We start from the raw sequence: 14324 nt of genomic DNA, 5'->3' as shown, positions 1-14324 counted from the left end.
AACGTTGGTTACTTTTTTTTTTTTTTTTTTTTTTTTTTTTTTTTGGCCTCCCAAAAATTATATGCGTAATGTTGTTATACATATTAGGCTATTTATCGCTTCCATGTACATGTTGCGTGGTACGCAAAACGTGTCATAGCGTTCAAGTTCGGTACAGTTCAGTAAGGAATCCCTTTGGCTTACCCCCCCCCTCGCGGGCATTGGAAGGGGGGGAATGAGCCCCGATATGTTCAAGGATTCTATAATGCCATAACTTTCATATATTATATGGGCCCTTCTGACAATGCGTTGGCAAAAAAAAAAAAAAACTAAAAAAATTACCATAACGGGTTTAAAAAAAAAAAAAATTTTGCGTGATTATTTTTATAGATCTCCTTATACCCGTTTAGCAAAAATATAAACAGGGGGTTATAGGACGCATTAAAATAGGCGCATTGAATTGCTGAAAAGGTTGTACAAAATTTGGCATAGTATACATGGTACGAAGAAAAAAATGGTGAAAATGAAAAAGTAAAAAAAAAAAAAAAGGGTATTACATGTATATACATATATATAGGTATAATGTTATATATACATACGTGCATATTATATAGGTAGGAAAAACGAAAAAACGGCAAATAACTAATAATGCAATGACAAATACGTAAAGTAGATATAGATAACAAGAAGAGAAAGAAAACCTGCTAATTTTAAATGCCCCAACTCCCTATAAAAAAAAAAAAAAAAAAAGAATGCTGTACTTATTTTTTTTTTTTTAATCCCTGATGTTTTTATACTTGAGTAAATTTTTTTCGAGATGCATATTTTTGAAGCCGCGAAAAAATATATATAAAAAAGATGTTTTTTAATTAGTATAAATTATACATATATGTATTCTTTGTTTTTTCTTTTTTTTTTTTTTTTTTTTTCTTTAATACATTTTTCCATTTTTGTCATTTTTGTACGTGCTTTTTATGAATATATTTAATATGCAGTGGTAATTTTATTTTCGATAAACTTTTATTTTGTTAAAATAAAAGTTCTGAATGATAAGCAGCCTTCCTTTTTGAATGATACCAGTTTGATGAAACAGTTAGGTACAAATGTTTACGACATTGCATAGATAAAGAATTCTATATTGTAAGTTTTTTTTTTTTTTTTTTTTTTTTTTTTTCCCATTACCACATGTAGAGATTTTATATGTTCTACTTTTCTATCCGAATAGCATAATTGTTTTTTGTGCCTGTTCATATCGCATTATTGTGTGTATATGGATTAGGCTGATCATTGTTGTATTGCAGGAAGTGCACGTGATCCGCGGTGCGTACACTTATGCATTGTGAACAGAACGCTTTTATGTCGGGCTCTGTGACGTGTAAGTCCTGTGCCTTTTTGTTCCGCCCTCTCCCACGTTCCTGTAACTCCTTGTCGTTTGGGAATTTCGGGGGAAAATTTCCGTAGCCGTCCCGATGCTGTAAATGTGATATGTGCACACGGATTGTGCATTACTGTGAGTCTCTCTCTTTCTCGCGTCGGTGTGTGTATCGTGAGTTCACATCAGAAACGTGCCGCAAGTGTGATCGTCTCTTGCGAGCTAGCTCGCTGACATCTTACCGTTTATAATTGTGGCACTGCTTGTTTTGTATCTCGTCTCCGTTCCTTAGTGCGTTTATGCCAATCTCCCACCGCTGTGCTATAACCATTGAAAATGAAAAAGGATCAAAGACAGTCCATAGACAATAACAGCGGCGGTAGCAACCTGAGTATTAAAGATGAAGTGGAAAAGGAATTGAACAAGAAGGGTACTTTTGAATTGTATAAGAAGATAAAGACACAGAGGATTCCCTTCTTTCTACCGTTTAAATGTTTGCCTCCAAGCCATAAGAAACTTTTAGGCGTATCCTTCGTGTGCGCCACCATATCGGGCGGCTCCTTGCCGTTCTTCGTGTCAGTTTTTGGGGTCATTATGAAAAATATGAACTTAGGGGAAAATGTAGATGATATAATATTTTCACTGGTGCTAATTGGAATATTCCAGTTTGTTATGTCTTTTATTTCGAGCTTCTGCATGGATATCGTAACGACTAAAATTTTGAAAACACTCAAGGTAGAATTTTTGAAAAGTGTATTTTATCAGGATGGCCAATTTCACGATAATAACCCTGGATCAAAATTGACATCAGACTTGGATTTTTACTTAGAGCAAGTCAATGCAGGAATCGGCACAAAGTTTCTTACTATATTTACATATACAAGTGCATTTTTGGGTTTGTACTTTTGGTCTCTATTTAAAAATGCGAGGTTGACTCTGTGCGTAACGTGCGTATTCCCCTTGATATATATTTGCGGTGTTATTTGCAACAAGAAAGCGAAGATTAATAAGAAAACATCTCTGTTGTATAATAACAACACCATGTCTATCATCGAAGAAGCTTTAGTTGGCATCCGAACAGTTGTGAGCTATTGTGGTGAACATACTATATTGAAAAAATTTAACTTGTCCGAGAAGCTATACAGTAAGTATATGTTGAAGGCAAACTTCATGGAATCTTTACACATTGGTATGATAAATGGGTTCATTTTAGCATCTTACGCTTTTGGTTTTTGGTATGGTACGAGAATTATCATCTCTGATTTGAGTAATGCGCAATCGAACAATGATTTTCATGGAGGCTCTGTCATCTCCATCCTACTAGGAGTACTCATCAGTATGTTTATGCTGACCATCGTTTTGCCAAACATAACTGAATATATGAAATCGTTGGAAGCTACAAACAGTTTGTACGAAATTATCAACAGGAAACCTCTCGTCGAGAATAATAATGATGGAAAGAAATTAAAGGACATTAAAAAAATTCAATTCAAGAATGTACGTTTTCATTATGATACTAGAAAAGATGTGGAAATTTACAAGGATCTTAATTTTACCCTGACGGAAGGAAAAACGTATGCATTTGTTGGAGAGTCGGGTTGTGGAAAATCAACCATCTTAAAGTTAATAGAAAGGTTGTATGACCCAACTGAGGGAGATATTATCATTAACGATTCTCACAATTTGAAAGATATAAACCTGAAATGGTGGAGATCCAAAATCGGAGTAGTTAGTCAGGATCCACTTCTCTTTAGCAATTCGATTAAGAACAACATCAAGTATAGTTTGTACAGTTTGAAAGATTTGGAATATTTATCTGACCAATTGAATGAAGATGGTTCCGCTTCGCAAGACGGGCTCGACAAGCGCAACAGTTGTAGAGCCAAATGCGCTGGAGATCTAAACGACATGATGAAGACGACAGACTCGGATGGATTGATACACGCGAGGAAGAACTACAATATTATTGATGATTCCGAAGTTGTGAATGTTTCTAAAAAGGTGCTAATCCACGACTTTGTGTCCGCTCTTCCAGATAAATACGAAACGCTGGTAGGTTCTAATGCATCAAAGTTGTCAGGTGGACAGAAGCAGAGAATCTCTATCGCTAGAGCTATTATTAGAAACCCAAAAATTCTCATTCTCGATGAAGCTACGTCATCCTTAGACAACAAGTCAGAGTACCTAGTACAGAAAACGATAAATAATTTGAAAGGAAACGAAAACAGAATTACCATCATTATCGCACACAGACTGAGTACAATCAGATATGCCAACACCATTTTTGTCCTTTCAAACCGGGAAAAGGGAAACCGTTCCACCGTAGATGTAGATATAATTGGCGAGGACCCAACGAAGGATAACAAGGAAAACAAGCAGAAGAATGGAAAGAAAGGGGACACGAACAAAAACGAAAAAATGAGTAACGCAGGAAGTTACATCATCGAACAGGGTACACATGACGCGTTGATGAAGAACAAAAACGGAATCTACTACACTATGATTAATAATCAAAAGGTTTCATCCAAAACTTCCAATAACAACGATAATGACAAGGATTCAGATATGAAGAGCAGCGTCTATAAGGATTCCGAAAGAGGTTATGATCCAGACGAAATGAATGGTAATACAAAGAATGGAAACGAAAGTGCATCTGACAAAAAGAGTAACAAGATGAGTGACGAGAACGCCAGTAGCAAAAATGCGGGAGGAAAATTATCCTTTTTGAGAAACCTGTTTAAGAGGAAACCCAAAGCGCCAAACAATCTCCGCATGGTGTATAGAGAAATATTTTCCTACAAAAAGGATGTCGTTATTATAGCGCTAAGTATAATTGTCGCCGGAGGTTTGTACCCGATGTTTGCACTTCTGTATGCGAAGTACGTATCCACTCTGTTCGATTTTGCTAATCTGGAAGCCAACTCAAATAAGTACTCCCTCTACATCTTAGTCATCGCCATTGCCATGTTCATTTCCGAGACACTGAAAAATTATTACAACAATGTGATAGGAGAGAAGGTTGAGAAGACCATGAAACATCGACTGTTCGAAAATATTTTGTACCAAGAAATTAGCTTCTTTGATCAAGATTGTCATGCCCCTGGATTGCTTTCATCACATATTAATAGAGATGTACATTTGTTGAAAACTGGTTTAGTAAATAACATTGTAATTTTTACGCACTTTATAGTTCTCTTCATCGTTAGTATGATTATGTCATTTTATTTCTGTCCAATCGTGGCGGCTGTGCTAACTGGAACGTACTTCATTTTTATGAGAGTGTTTGCCATTAGAGCAAGACTGTCAGCCAACAAGGATGTAGAGAAGAAGGGAATCAACCAACCAGGCACAGTGTTTCTGTATAACAATGATGATGAAATATTTAAAGACCCAAGTTTCTTGATTCAAGAGGCATTTTACAATATGAACACAGTAATTATTTACGGACTGGAGGATTATTTCTGTAAGCTCATTGAGAAGGCTATTGACTATTCCAACAAAGGCCAAAAGAGAAAAACGCTAGTCAATTCGATGCTCTGGGGGTTCAGTCAAAGTGCCCAACTTTTCATTAACAGCTTTGCCTACTGGTTCGGTTCCTTCCTAATTAGAAGGGGTACAATAGAAGTGGACGATTTTATGAAATCTCTTTTTACCTTTTTATTTACCGGTAGTTATGCCGGAAAGTTGATGTCATTAAAGGGAGATTCAGAAAATGCAAAATTGTCCTTCGAAAAATACTACCCATTAATTATGAGGAAGTCCAACATCGATGTTCGAGATAATGGAGGCATTAGAATTAAAAACACTAATGACATAGATGGAAAAATAGAAATAATGGATGTGAATTTTACATACATGTCCAGACCCAATGTCCCTATTTACAAAGATTTAACCTTCTCTTGTGATAGTAAGAAAACGACTGCTATTGTTGGCGAAACAGGTAGTGGAAAATCTACTGTAATGAGTCTATTGATGAGATTTTACGACTTGAAAAATGACCACCACATTGTTTTTAAGAATGAGCACACTGATGATGTCAATAACGAGAAAAAGGAACAGGGAGATGAGGAACAAAACGTGGGAATGAAGAATGTAAACGAATTCAGTTTAACAAAGGAAGGGTCACATGGAGACAACAGTGCTGTTTTTAAGAACAGTGGAAAGATATTACTCGATGGGGTTGATATCTGTGATTACAACTTAAAGGATTTGAGAAATTTATTCTCCATTGTTAGCCAAGAACCCATACTCTTTAATATGTCCATTTATGAAAATATCAAATTTGGAAAAGAGGATGCCACAAGAGAGGATGTCAAACGTGCATGTAAATTTGCAGCTATTGATGAATTTATTGAATCCTTACCAAATAAATATGACACGAATGTTGGGCCCTATGGAAAAAGTTTATCAGGTGGACAGAAGCAGAGGGTTGCCATTGCTAGGGCGTTGTTGAGAGAACCCAAAATTCTGTTGTTAGACGAAGCTACCTCTTCTCTGGACTCCAATTCAGAGAAGCTGATTGAGAAAACCATCGTTGATATTAAGGACAAGGCCGACAGGACAATTATTACCATTGCACACAGAATTGCCTCTATTAAGAGATCGGACAAAATTGTTGTTTTTAACAATCCAGATAGAACTGGTTCCTTTGTACAGGCCGAGGGAACGCACGAAGAGCTCCTCTCCGTGCAGGATGGTGTTTATAAGAAGTACGTAAAGTTGGCTAAGTAGAGGTCGAAAGGGGCCAGCGCACACGTAGTACCTATATATATATAGCATGGGATGTGTATGTATGCATGTAGGGGGTATGTATGTGTGGATCGCCTTTATCGCGTAGCAGCCTTGTTACGGGACGGATGGGGTTTTGCGCCCCTTCTGCATCCGCCAACGGGTAGGAAGTGCAAATGAAAATGAAAAGGGCAACAAAAAGAAAATGCTATGTGCAAATGAACATACTAATTGCAAAAAAATAAAATAAAATAAAAAAAAAAGTGTCGAGTGTAAATGCAAAGGTGAAGACGAAGGCGAGACGTGCTCTGCTCCGCATGGGCATAATCCGCTCATGCACGCTGAATCGCACGGGGTTCTACATCCCAGGGTAAAAAATGTATATACAGTTGTTTATAAAAAAAAAAAAAATTCTGCGCCCCCAGCTACTAACGAACCCTTTGAAATACCAACGCAGCTTATTGATGATGTGTTTTCAGGGACCAATTCCCCTTTTTTGTGTGTAAAAAAAATATTTTTCGCATATGATAAGCAATATGAGTGAAGGCGCCACGCGCATTTGTATAATAACACGTGCTTACACATGTGTATGCACATGTACGTGTCCACCTACATTCATATATTTTTCCACCTTTTTTTTTTTTTTTTTTTTTTTAATGTATATATACTTGTTTAACTGAGTTTTTTTTTCAACTTTGAGAATTACCAAAATACAACAATTTTATGCACATTACTTTTTGGACCACAGTGCAAAAAAAAAAAAAAAAAAAAAAATTACTTTATAGAAAAGATATAAGTTTCTTTTCCCCCTTGATGGTTGATAGTAGGTGGAGGGCGAGGTAGCATCCCTTAATCGTAGTAAAAACCCATTTAACCGCCACACATGGGTTAGTCTATTCCCCTAATTATTAAGCGCATCATTTGGTAACACTTATGCCATTTGTGCGTTCTATTATTCATCACCACGAAGAGCGCGAAAACTCTACCTTCATCGAAAAGAAAATTTTCAACCATTCCACGTTTGCAGGGGGAAACCAATTTGGACCTTTAAAGGAGAATATGTGCGTTTCTTTTCCCTTCCAATTATTAATTTTACGATGTTATTACCATTTGTGGGTGGATAAAAAAAGAAAAAAAGAGGGAAAATGAAAAATGTGCCAAATGGGTAATTCCACTTTGTACAAAAATAGTGACATCCCAGAATGGCACTTTTTCATGTTCCTATTATTAAAGCATATTTGATATTTCAGTTAGGTGCCTTTAAAGAGTCGCTGCAAGGGAGGATGAGGGTACGACCCCACACGCCTTTATACGGGCATCCCCTGAGCATACTTTGTTCATGTACATTTTCATGTGGGCAACAAAACCATCTGTGCCTACATCTTTGCATGGAAGAAAAATTTTATATATACCCCCCATGGAGAAGTACTAAAAAGTAAAAGGCAAAAAGAAAAAAAAAAAAAAAAAAAAGTAGGCTAGGTTGTGTGATGGTCGAGAGAACAACCTTTTTAGCCCAAAATTTTGCATATTTCGTCATAATGCGGAGAATGGTTAATGTTGCCATAGACAACAACGGTTGGCTTTGTTTTCAAGAAGTGGCCTACGATTCGGTTTATGTCTTCCTTGGTTACTGCATCTATAGCGTCACATAGCTGTTTTCCGGAGAGAACACGATTTAGAATCATCATTTGTCTAGCCAAGTCTTCCATTAGTATGGATTTATACTCTAAACTCATCCACATAAAGCTTTTCAAACTTTTCTTTGCTCTATTTAATTCTTCATCGGTAACTTTATTCATCTTTTGAAATTCCACAGCCATAGCATTTATTATGTCCATCGTATTGGCCGGTTCTCCCGTGAAGTATAGTCCAAACAAACCTGTATCTGAATGCTGTGTACTGAAGGCCATACACGATTCTATGAAATTATAATTGTTCAAGACATTTAAGAATAATCTAGAATACATTCCTTTTCCTGGTCCTCCCGTGGAGAAAGATCCGCCACCACCCATTAGGGTTTGCAACACAGTTAGTGTAATCATATCTGATGTTTTCCAACCACCTTTTGTTTCATACGCTATAGCAATGTTGGTCTTTTTAACATTTTTATCTTCTACACTTACAAACCCACCTGTATATTTTGGAGTTACTTCCTTCTGGTTTGTGTATGGTATGGAAACATAATCCTGAAAAGCTCTTGATGTCCATTTGGTTAATTCCTCATGGTCTACATTGACACCAACGAGGGTCATGTTTTTTGGAGAAAAATGCTTAAGCATGAAATTTCTTAAATTAGTGGCATTGTAATTTTCTACACTAGATTCACACACATACAGCTTATTCCCTAAGGTGTTATTATACCACGCAGTGTTGTGGAGTAATTCAGTTATGTAGAGTTCGTTGTTTTCAAATAGCTTGCTTCGCATGGTGTTGAGTCGGTTCACATTATTTTTCATTTCCCATGATAAAAAGCGCGGAAATAAAACATTTCCAATAAGTAGATTTGTCACTACGGGTAGGTACTCCTTCAAACATTCGCATGTGTACACTATGTGCTCACGAAATGCATTGCAGCTTACATTCGCTCCTATTTTTTCTAGCGACTTTATTGTCCTCAGGTGGGACAGATGCGCTGTGCTGTGGAAGGCCATGTTTTCGAGCATCACGCTCATGCCCTGCTCGTTCACCTGGTCGTTTATTTCTTCGTACCTGGACCCGCACTTCACGTACAGCCCTGGGGGGGGGGGGAAAGTGGTCATACGCAGTTATAAGTAGTCACAAGCTATCATAAGCTATCACAAGCTATCACAAGCTATCATAAGCTATCATAAGCGGTGGTATGGTACATTACGCAGTGTTAGGAATGGTTAACCCTGGATAGGGGCTATTATGCCCTGTTAATGTGGTGAGAACCAACACACCAAAGGGGCAAAGCAGATACGCAAACCCAGTAAAGGGGAATCCCCCTTTTCGAGATCACTACACCCCGCTCATGAGCCTCACTTACCTATTGAACAAACGCTGTTGTTCCTGTTGGTGGAAATAATCCTAAGATCATTTTCCAAAACTGAAAAATGTAACTTCTCATCAACCTGCTTGAAGGCAGGCAATTCCGACTCCTTTATTACAGCAATGTTCAGGGGTATGTCTTTATATATGTTTTTCTTGCCTTCATTAAAATAGTAATAATCAAATTTCACTTCTTTAATAATGTCTTCAATTTTCTCCTTCTTGAATGTTACTTTTGTCAAATTCTGTTTTTCTCCTGAGTATAACTTTTCTAGGTTGGGATTTCTTTTCACTTTTAGGGCTTCACTACTGAATAGCTGCTTCCCTGTTTTCTTGTTCCTGAACAGAACAATTTTGAACTTCTGTACATTTGCATTCATTTTTGTTGTAGGATTTTTAAGAGAGATGAAAAGAAAAGGGAGGGTTGGGCCGCAGGTGTTATTATGCCTGTAGTTACGAGGTGTGGAAGAAGAAGCGCTCCCCGCTAGTTCCTTCGTTGGTTTGGTTGCTCCGTCGGTTACACGGATAAGGGGATATGTGTATCTGTTTGCCCAGATGCTGCTACTCACACATGTGTGCAACTCTATCTTGTGCGTGCCCTCAGCGGCATGTTCGCCCGGACTCAGTCTCCAAATAGTGGCAATGGTAATGCCGCCCTCAGCTGGACATAAAAATGTACACCTTAAACAACAATAATGAGGGGAGGAATTTACTGAAAATTTATTGCTTCCTTTGTCAAGAAAAAAAAAAAAAAAAAAAAAAAAATTGGAAGAATTGAATGCGCGTTTCCTTCTTTTTTCCCCCTTCCTTTTTCTTTCCAACTTCTTTACCTATTTAATTCAGCACAAATCGTAGTAAATGAACGATGGGCTTATATATATATATATATATATATATATATATATATAAAAGGGGGGAAGGGAAATTCACGATTTTGGGGCACATATCTCCTTACAGCGAGGAGGGTTAAACATAACTCTGCTCTTCTTCTTTGCGTATTACATGTTTAATCACATTCCAAATATGGGTTGTTTCCTTTACGCAAAACGGCACAGTTAATCATTCCATTTCACCATTTTTTTGAAGAAAAATTGGTGTACTATTTTAAGGAGAAAAGCAAAATGGCAATGAAAAAAAAAAAAAAAAAAAAAAAAAAAAAAAAATTCAGCAGCGAGATGTATGCAGGGTTAACACTCCTCATCATGGCACGCATACGTAAATAGGTATATGTACATGTGCATATATATAAATTCAATTATACGTACGTTAATGTGTTAGTAACCCACCTGCCATATAATATGCCTGAGGAAAAATATATTTTCTTGTACTGAGCTGAACATGCTTGCTAATCCCGTTGCATCAACCCAGTTTTTCCAGATCAATGCCATTCTGGGAAAAAATGAATCCTGCATACCACCTGGTCATTTCGCTTCATAACATTGATCAACTGCGTACTGTAGGAGGGATATACAATTGTGGGACCATTTTTAGTTCCTCACAATTTTATTAACTTGGGAAAGAATTCCTTTCTTCGAGGGGGAAAAGTCCCCATGCCTCTGTCCACGGAAAGCAGAGAAAGCGCATTATATATACCTGGTCAGCGGTGATGTATAAGAAATGAACGTAGTACGTAAAAGGGTAACTGTATGACAATCCTCCAAATGGCACATTGGTCTTTACCACCTTGCGCGATTCTGCGTGTGCAAATATATCAATTTGTGTAGGGGAAACCGCACATGTGACTCTTTCACTTTTCGCCCCCCCCCTTTTCCTTTTATACTGTCACTTCACATCCCATTGCACCGTACAAGTGAACAAAATGAAACAGACAATGCAGGTTGGCCTCACCTTGTAGAAAAAAAAAAAATAAATAAAATAAAATAAATAATTATGAGAAGAATAAAAAATGAATTGTTCCTCGGGAACAGTTACACACTTTGTGATTTGAAGCAAAGGGGTTGTTTGGGCTCCCTGTGGGGAGGAAGCTTACATAGGAGAGGAGGGACCCATTTTTTGAAGTCCTGGAGGGCAGGAAAACACAACTTCGCAGAAAAAACAAGCCCCATCTATGAACGAAGAGAGAGGGGACTTGGATCACCACTTTTTAATGGCATATCTGGTGGTAATTTTGCAAATGGAAAAGGAGCATCATTTGGAGATATTGTACAAAAGGGGAAAATTGGTGAACTTCTTAAACATGCCTTGAATGAGGTGAAGGCCTACGGGGGGAAAGGAACAAAACTCAGTGACAACGCACTGCGTGTAGTAGAGCGCATTTTTAAGAACAACCTACTACTCCACAATTTGAACTTTATCCATTTTAATATGCTTCTGACGGTTATTAGCAAGGGTGAAATAAGGATGAATAAGGAAATGCAGAATGGGATTCTGCATTTACTGCACAGCCATATTTCTTCGCATTCAAGGGACATTGATAATACGGGTTCCGCCTGGATTAACATAATTCACTTACTTTCCAGCATCTGCCGAAATGATAAAACAATGTTCCGTTTAATTAGAAAAAAATATCAGAATGGAACAAATGAAGATAAAGAAAAAGATGCAAATCTCCCGTTCGTGGAAAAATTTGTACGTAGAATATGCGAATCGGGCCATTTCAATTATTCGATAAGAGAAATTTCTTTACTCCTACACAGCTGTTACCACTTAAACATGAGAAGTTATCAACTTTTTGATGCAATATTTGATAGGCTACAAGAAGAGGAGCATCATTTTAACTGTCTAGATGTTCATATTTTTGTGTATGCGGTTTACAAATTACAACTGCAAAGGTATGCTCCCTTTCTGGAAAAGTTAAAAAAAAATATTTTGGAAAACATATGCAATTTTTCAAGCGGGCAGATGGTAAATATTTTGTTAGCGTATACGCACTTTTACATAAAGGAGAAGAATGAGAAACTTCCTTTGAAGACAGATCCTTTCATGAGTACCATTTATAACACATGTTGGGATATGGTAAGTAATCTGTCCAATAGAGAATTTTGCAACTTCCTTAATTTTATTGTACAAAATGAAGTTAGCTTAACTGATGAACAACGGTCTGAGTTGTTTGGCATAATTTTTAATCTGCTAAAAAATCAACAGAACAACAGATTAAAGCTTAACCAGATGATAGATTTGGACGTTTTCACGATTGTAAATTTTGTTTACAAATATGGGAGCTACGGAACCACATCATACATGACAGATATGCCTTTCCACCATTTGGATAATTTGACTAGCCAATTAATTGAGAAGAACAAATTTGCACCAAATCTTCTTGTATATCTGCTGCACTTTTACAAACAGAGAATGGCTAGCTACACACAGCTACATTTTTTCCAACACATTTCTGTGAACTCCCTAGATTTCAAAATGAAAGTTATCCTACTGACTACAATGGAGAGGTACCTAACGGTGGGGAGGACAGAACTTCAAAGGGGAGTATCACAATGCACATTTTGCATTAAAAAATATTATCACGATTTGGTGAAAAGCGTTTATGATGATCTCCGCAAGGGGGAACGTAAACCCACTAAAGAAAACACAGTGGACACTTCCCCGAAATCATACAACAATACCAATATGGTCGTAATCTCCAATACAGACATTAAGGAAATATTAAAATTTATTAAAAGTAAAACTCAAAATGGAGATTATGATGATCTGCCTTATAGGGAGGAATCTTCTGATAATTCCCTCGAAAAGGAGACCATAAAATTGGAACAAATGCTTCTCAATAGTGTCAGTGAATACGTGACGGAAAATAAGATAGTGGAATTATTCCCTCTCATCCTAATGAATAGGCATGTGCACACGGATATTTCCAGCAAAGCGGAGAGAATTATAAACGAACATTTTGAAAAACTGAATGAGTATTTATTAGGCTATAAAGAAAGAGCAAATATTATGAACAAGTATGAAAAAAGTAAGAATATTTTCCATTTCTTCGAAGCGCTAAACCTGTGTAATGAATGCATTTTCACTAACAAGGGCGGTGGGGATATCAAGCAGTTTATGATCAAGAAGAAAATCCTACTGCGCTGTATAGATCTTACCCCTATGAGCGAAGAAAATAAAAAAAATTATTTTTCGTTACATGTACACATGCTCCTATTCGATATAAACAACAATTTAGACTTTTTTATCAACCACCAGCTAGCCCAAATTTCCAATTATGTAAGGACCCCAAATTTGAATTATGAAAACATTCTTGTAAACTTTGTCGATATATTTTCTTCCATAATTAAAGTGCACCCCAGTTATTACGACACTTATATGAGCCAAATTTATATGTACATATTTCCTGAACTGTTTTATCACCATGAAAAGTTAAACTATAAACACTTGTCTCTTTTATTTTATGCCAATTTAGTTCACATACTTTTACATTTGTATAAACGAAATGTATTCAAGTACCACATCATTTTATCTATCCGATTGATGACAAAATTGTTTAACCATATTATAAACTCGATGGATGAAGGAACGTACAAGTTAGCAGAGGCACATTGTACAGAACTGGCTGAATGCCACACCAGGGATAAAGACAGAAAAGGGACCCCATCCTTACTTCTACCTTTGAACGACTTAATTTACATCTATAGAGTGCTCACAATTTTTCACTTTGCGGATTTGTACGGGCACATGAATATGCAGGAGTTGAAATGTTTTTACGCGTTTTACGAAGTTTTGAATTTTTTCATTTTCAAAGTGCACAACTTTTGCGTGACAGATTTTACGCAGACGAATAAAGGTAAGTCCTAGTGGCCCGCGTACTGGGACACATACAAATGCAGAAGAGTAAACGCACGTGTAAATATGCAGATGTATGAACGTCCATATGTGTGTACGTCCATATGTGTCCTCCTTTCTTTCCCCACCCCCCCCTTTAGGCGCCTCAAACGTTCATGCAACCGTAGTGAACTCCCTGAATAGCCTTTTCAAGACCAAAAAATACGTAAATATTATATGCGAACAAGTTGTGTTTCCGTTATTTATAATAGACATTTTAATTGACAAAAATTGAGAATCTGCACCTATCACTTGGTCCTTTTTTTTTCTTTTTTTTCTTTTTTTTTTTGTGAAATTAAAAAACGCTTTTAAATTCATTTTTAATAAAATTTGTATGTTTTCAACATTATCATCGTTCGTTTGTCTGAAAATTTTTGCCACCTCTTTAAATTATATCCACCGCAGCTGTAGCAACAACAACAACAACAAAAAAAAAATAATA

At 36.8% G+C, this 14324-nt stretch overlaps 3 protein-coding genes across 3 annotated transcripts; 2 read left to right on the top strand and 1 right to left on the bottom strand.

Moving 5' to 3' along the window:
- Positions 1-1687: 1687 nt before the first annotated feature.
- PKNH_1009900 (ABC transporter B family member 1, putative) lies at positions 1688-6082 on the top strand (the record flags this gene model as incomplete). Its single annotated transcript, XM_002259545.1, has 1 exon — positions 1688-6082. The coding sequence occupies one exon, from the start codon at positions 1688-1690 to the stop codon at positions 6080-6082; it is 4395 nt and encodes a 1464-aa protein (XP_002259581.1).
- Positions 6083-7587: 1505 nt separating this feature from the next.
- On the bottom strand, positions 7588-9468 carry PKNH_1009800 (mitochondrial-processing peptidase subunit alpha, putative; the record flags this gene model as incomplete). Its single annotated transcript, XM_002259544.1, has 2 exons — positions 7588-8813; positions 9087-9468. The coding sequence occupies 2 exons, from the start codon at positions 9466-9468 to the stop codon at positions 7588-7590; spliced, it is 1608 nt and encodes a 535-aa protein (XP_002259580.1).
- A 1510-nt stretch (positions 9469-10978) lies between these two features.
- PKNH_1009700 (heptatricopeptide repeat-containing protein, putative) lies at positions 10979-14117 on the top strand (the record flags this gene model as incomplete). The annotated part of the gene is made up of 2 exons (XM_002259543.1): positions 10979-13844; positions 13984-14117. 2 exons carry the CDS (start codon positions 10979-10981, stop codon positions 14115-14117), a joined length of 3000 nt encoding a protein of 999 aa, XP_002259579.1.
- Positions 14118-14324: the final 207 nt, after the last annotated feature.

The sequence above is a fragment of the Plasmodium knowlesi genome (genome assembly GCF_000006355.2).
Source record: "Plasmodium knowlesi strain H genome assembly, chromosome: 10".
NCBI classification, from domain to species: domain Eukaryota; phylum Apicomplexa; class Aconoidasida; order Haemosporida; family Plasmodiidae; genus Plasmodium; species Plasmodium knowlesi.
Note: the sequence above shows the minus strand (reverse complement) of the source record. Positions and strands in the feature narration are given on the sequence as shown.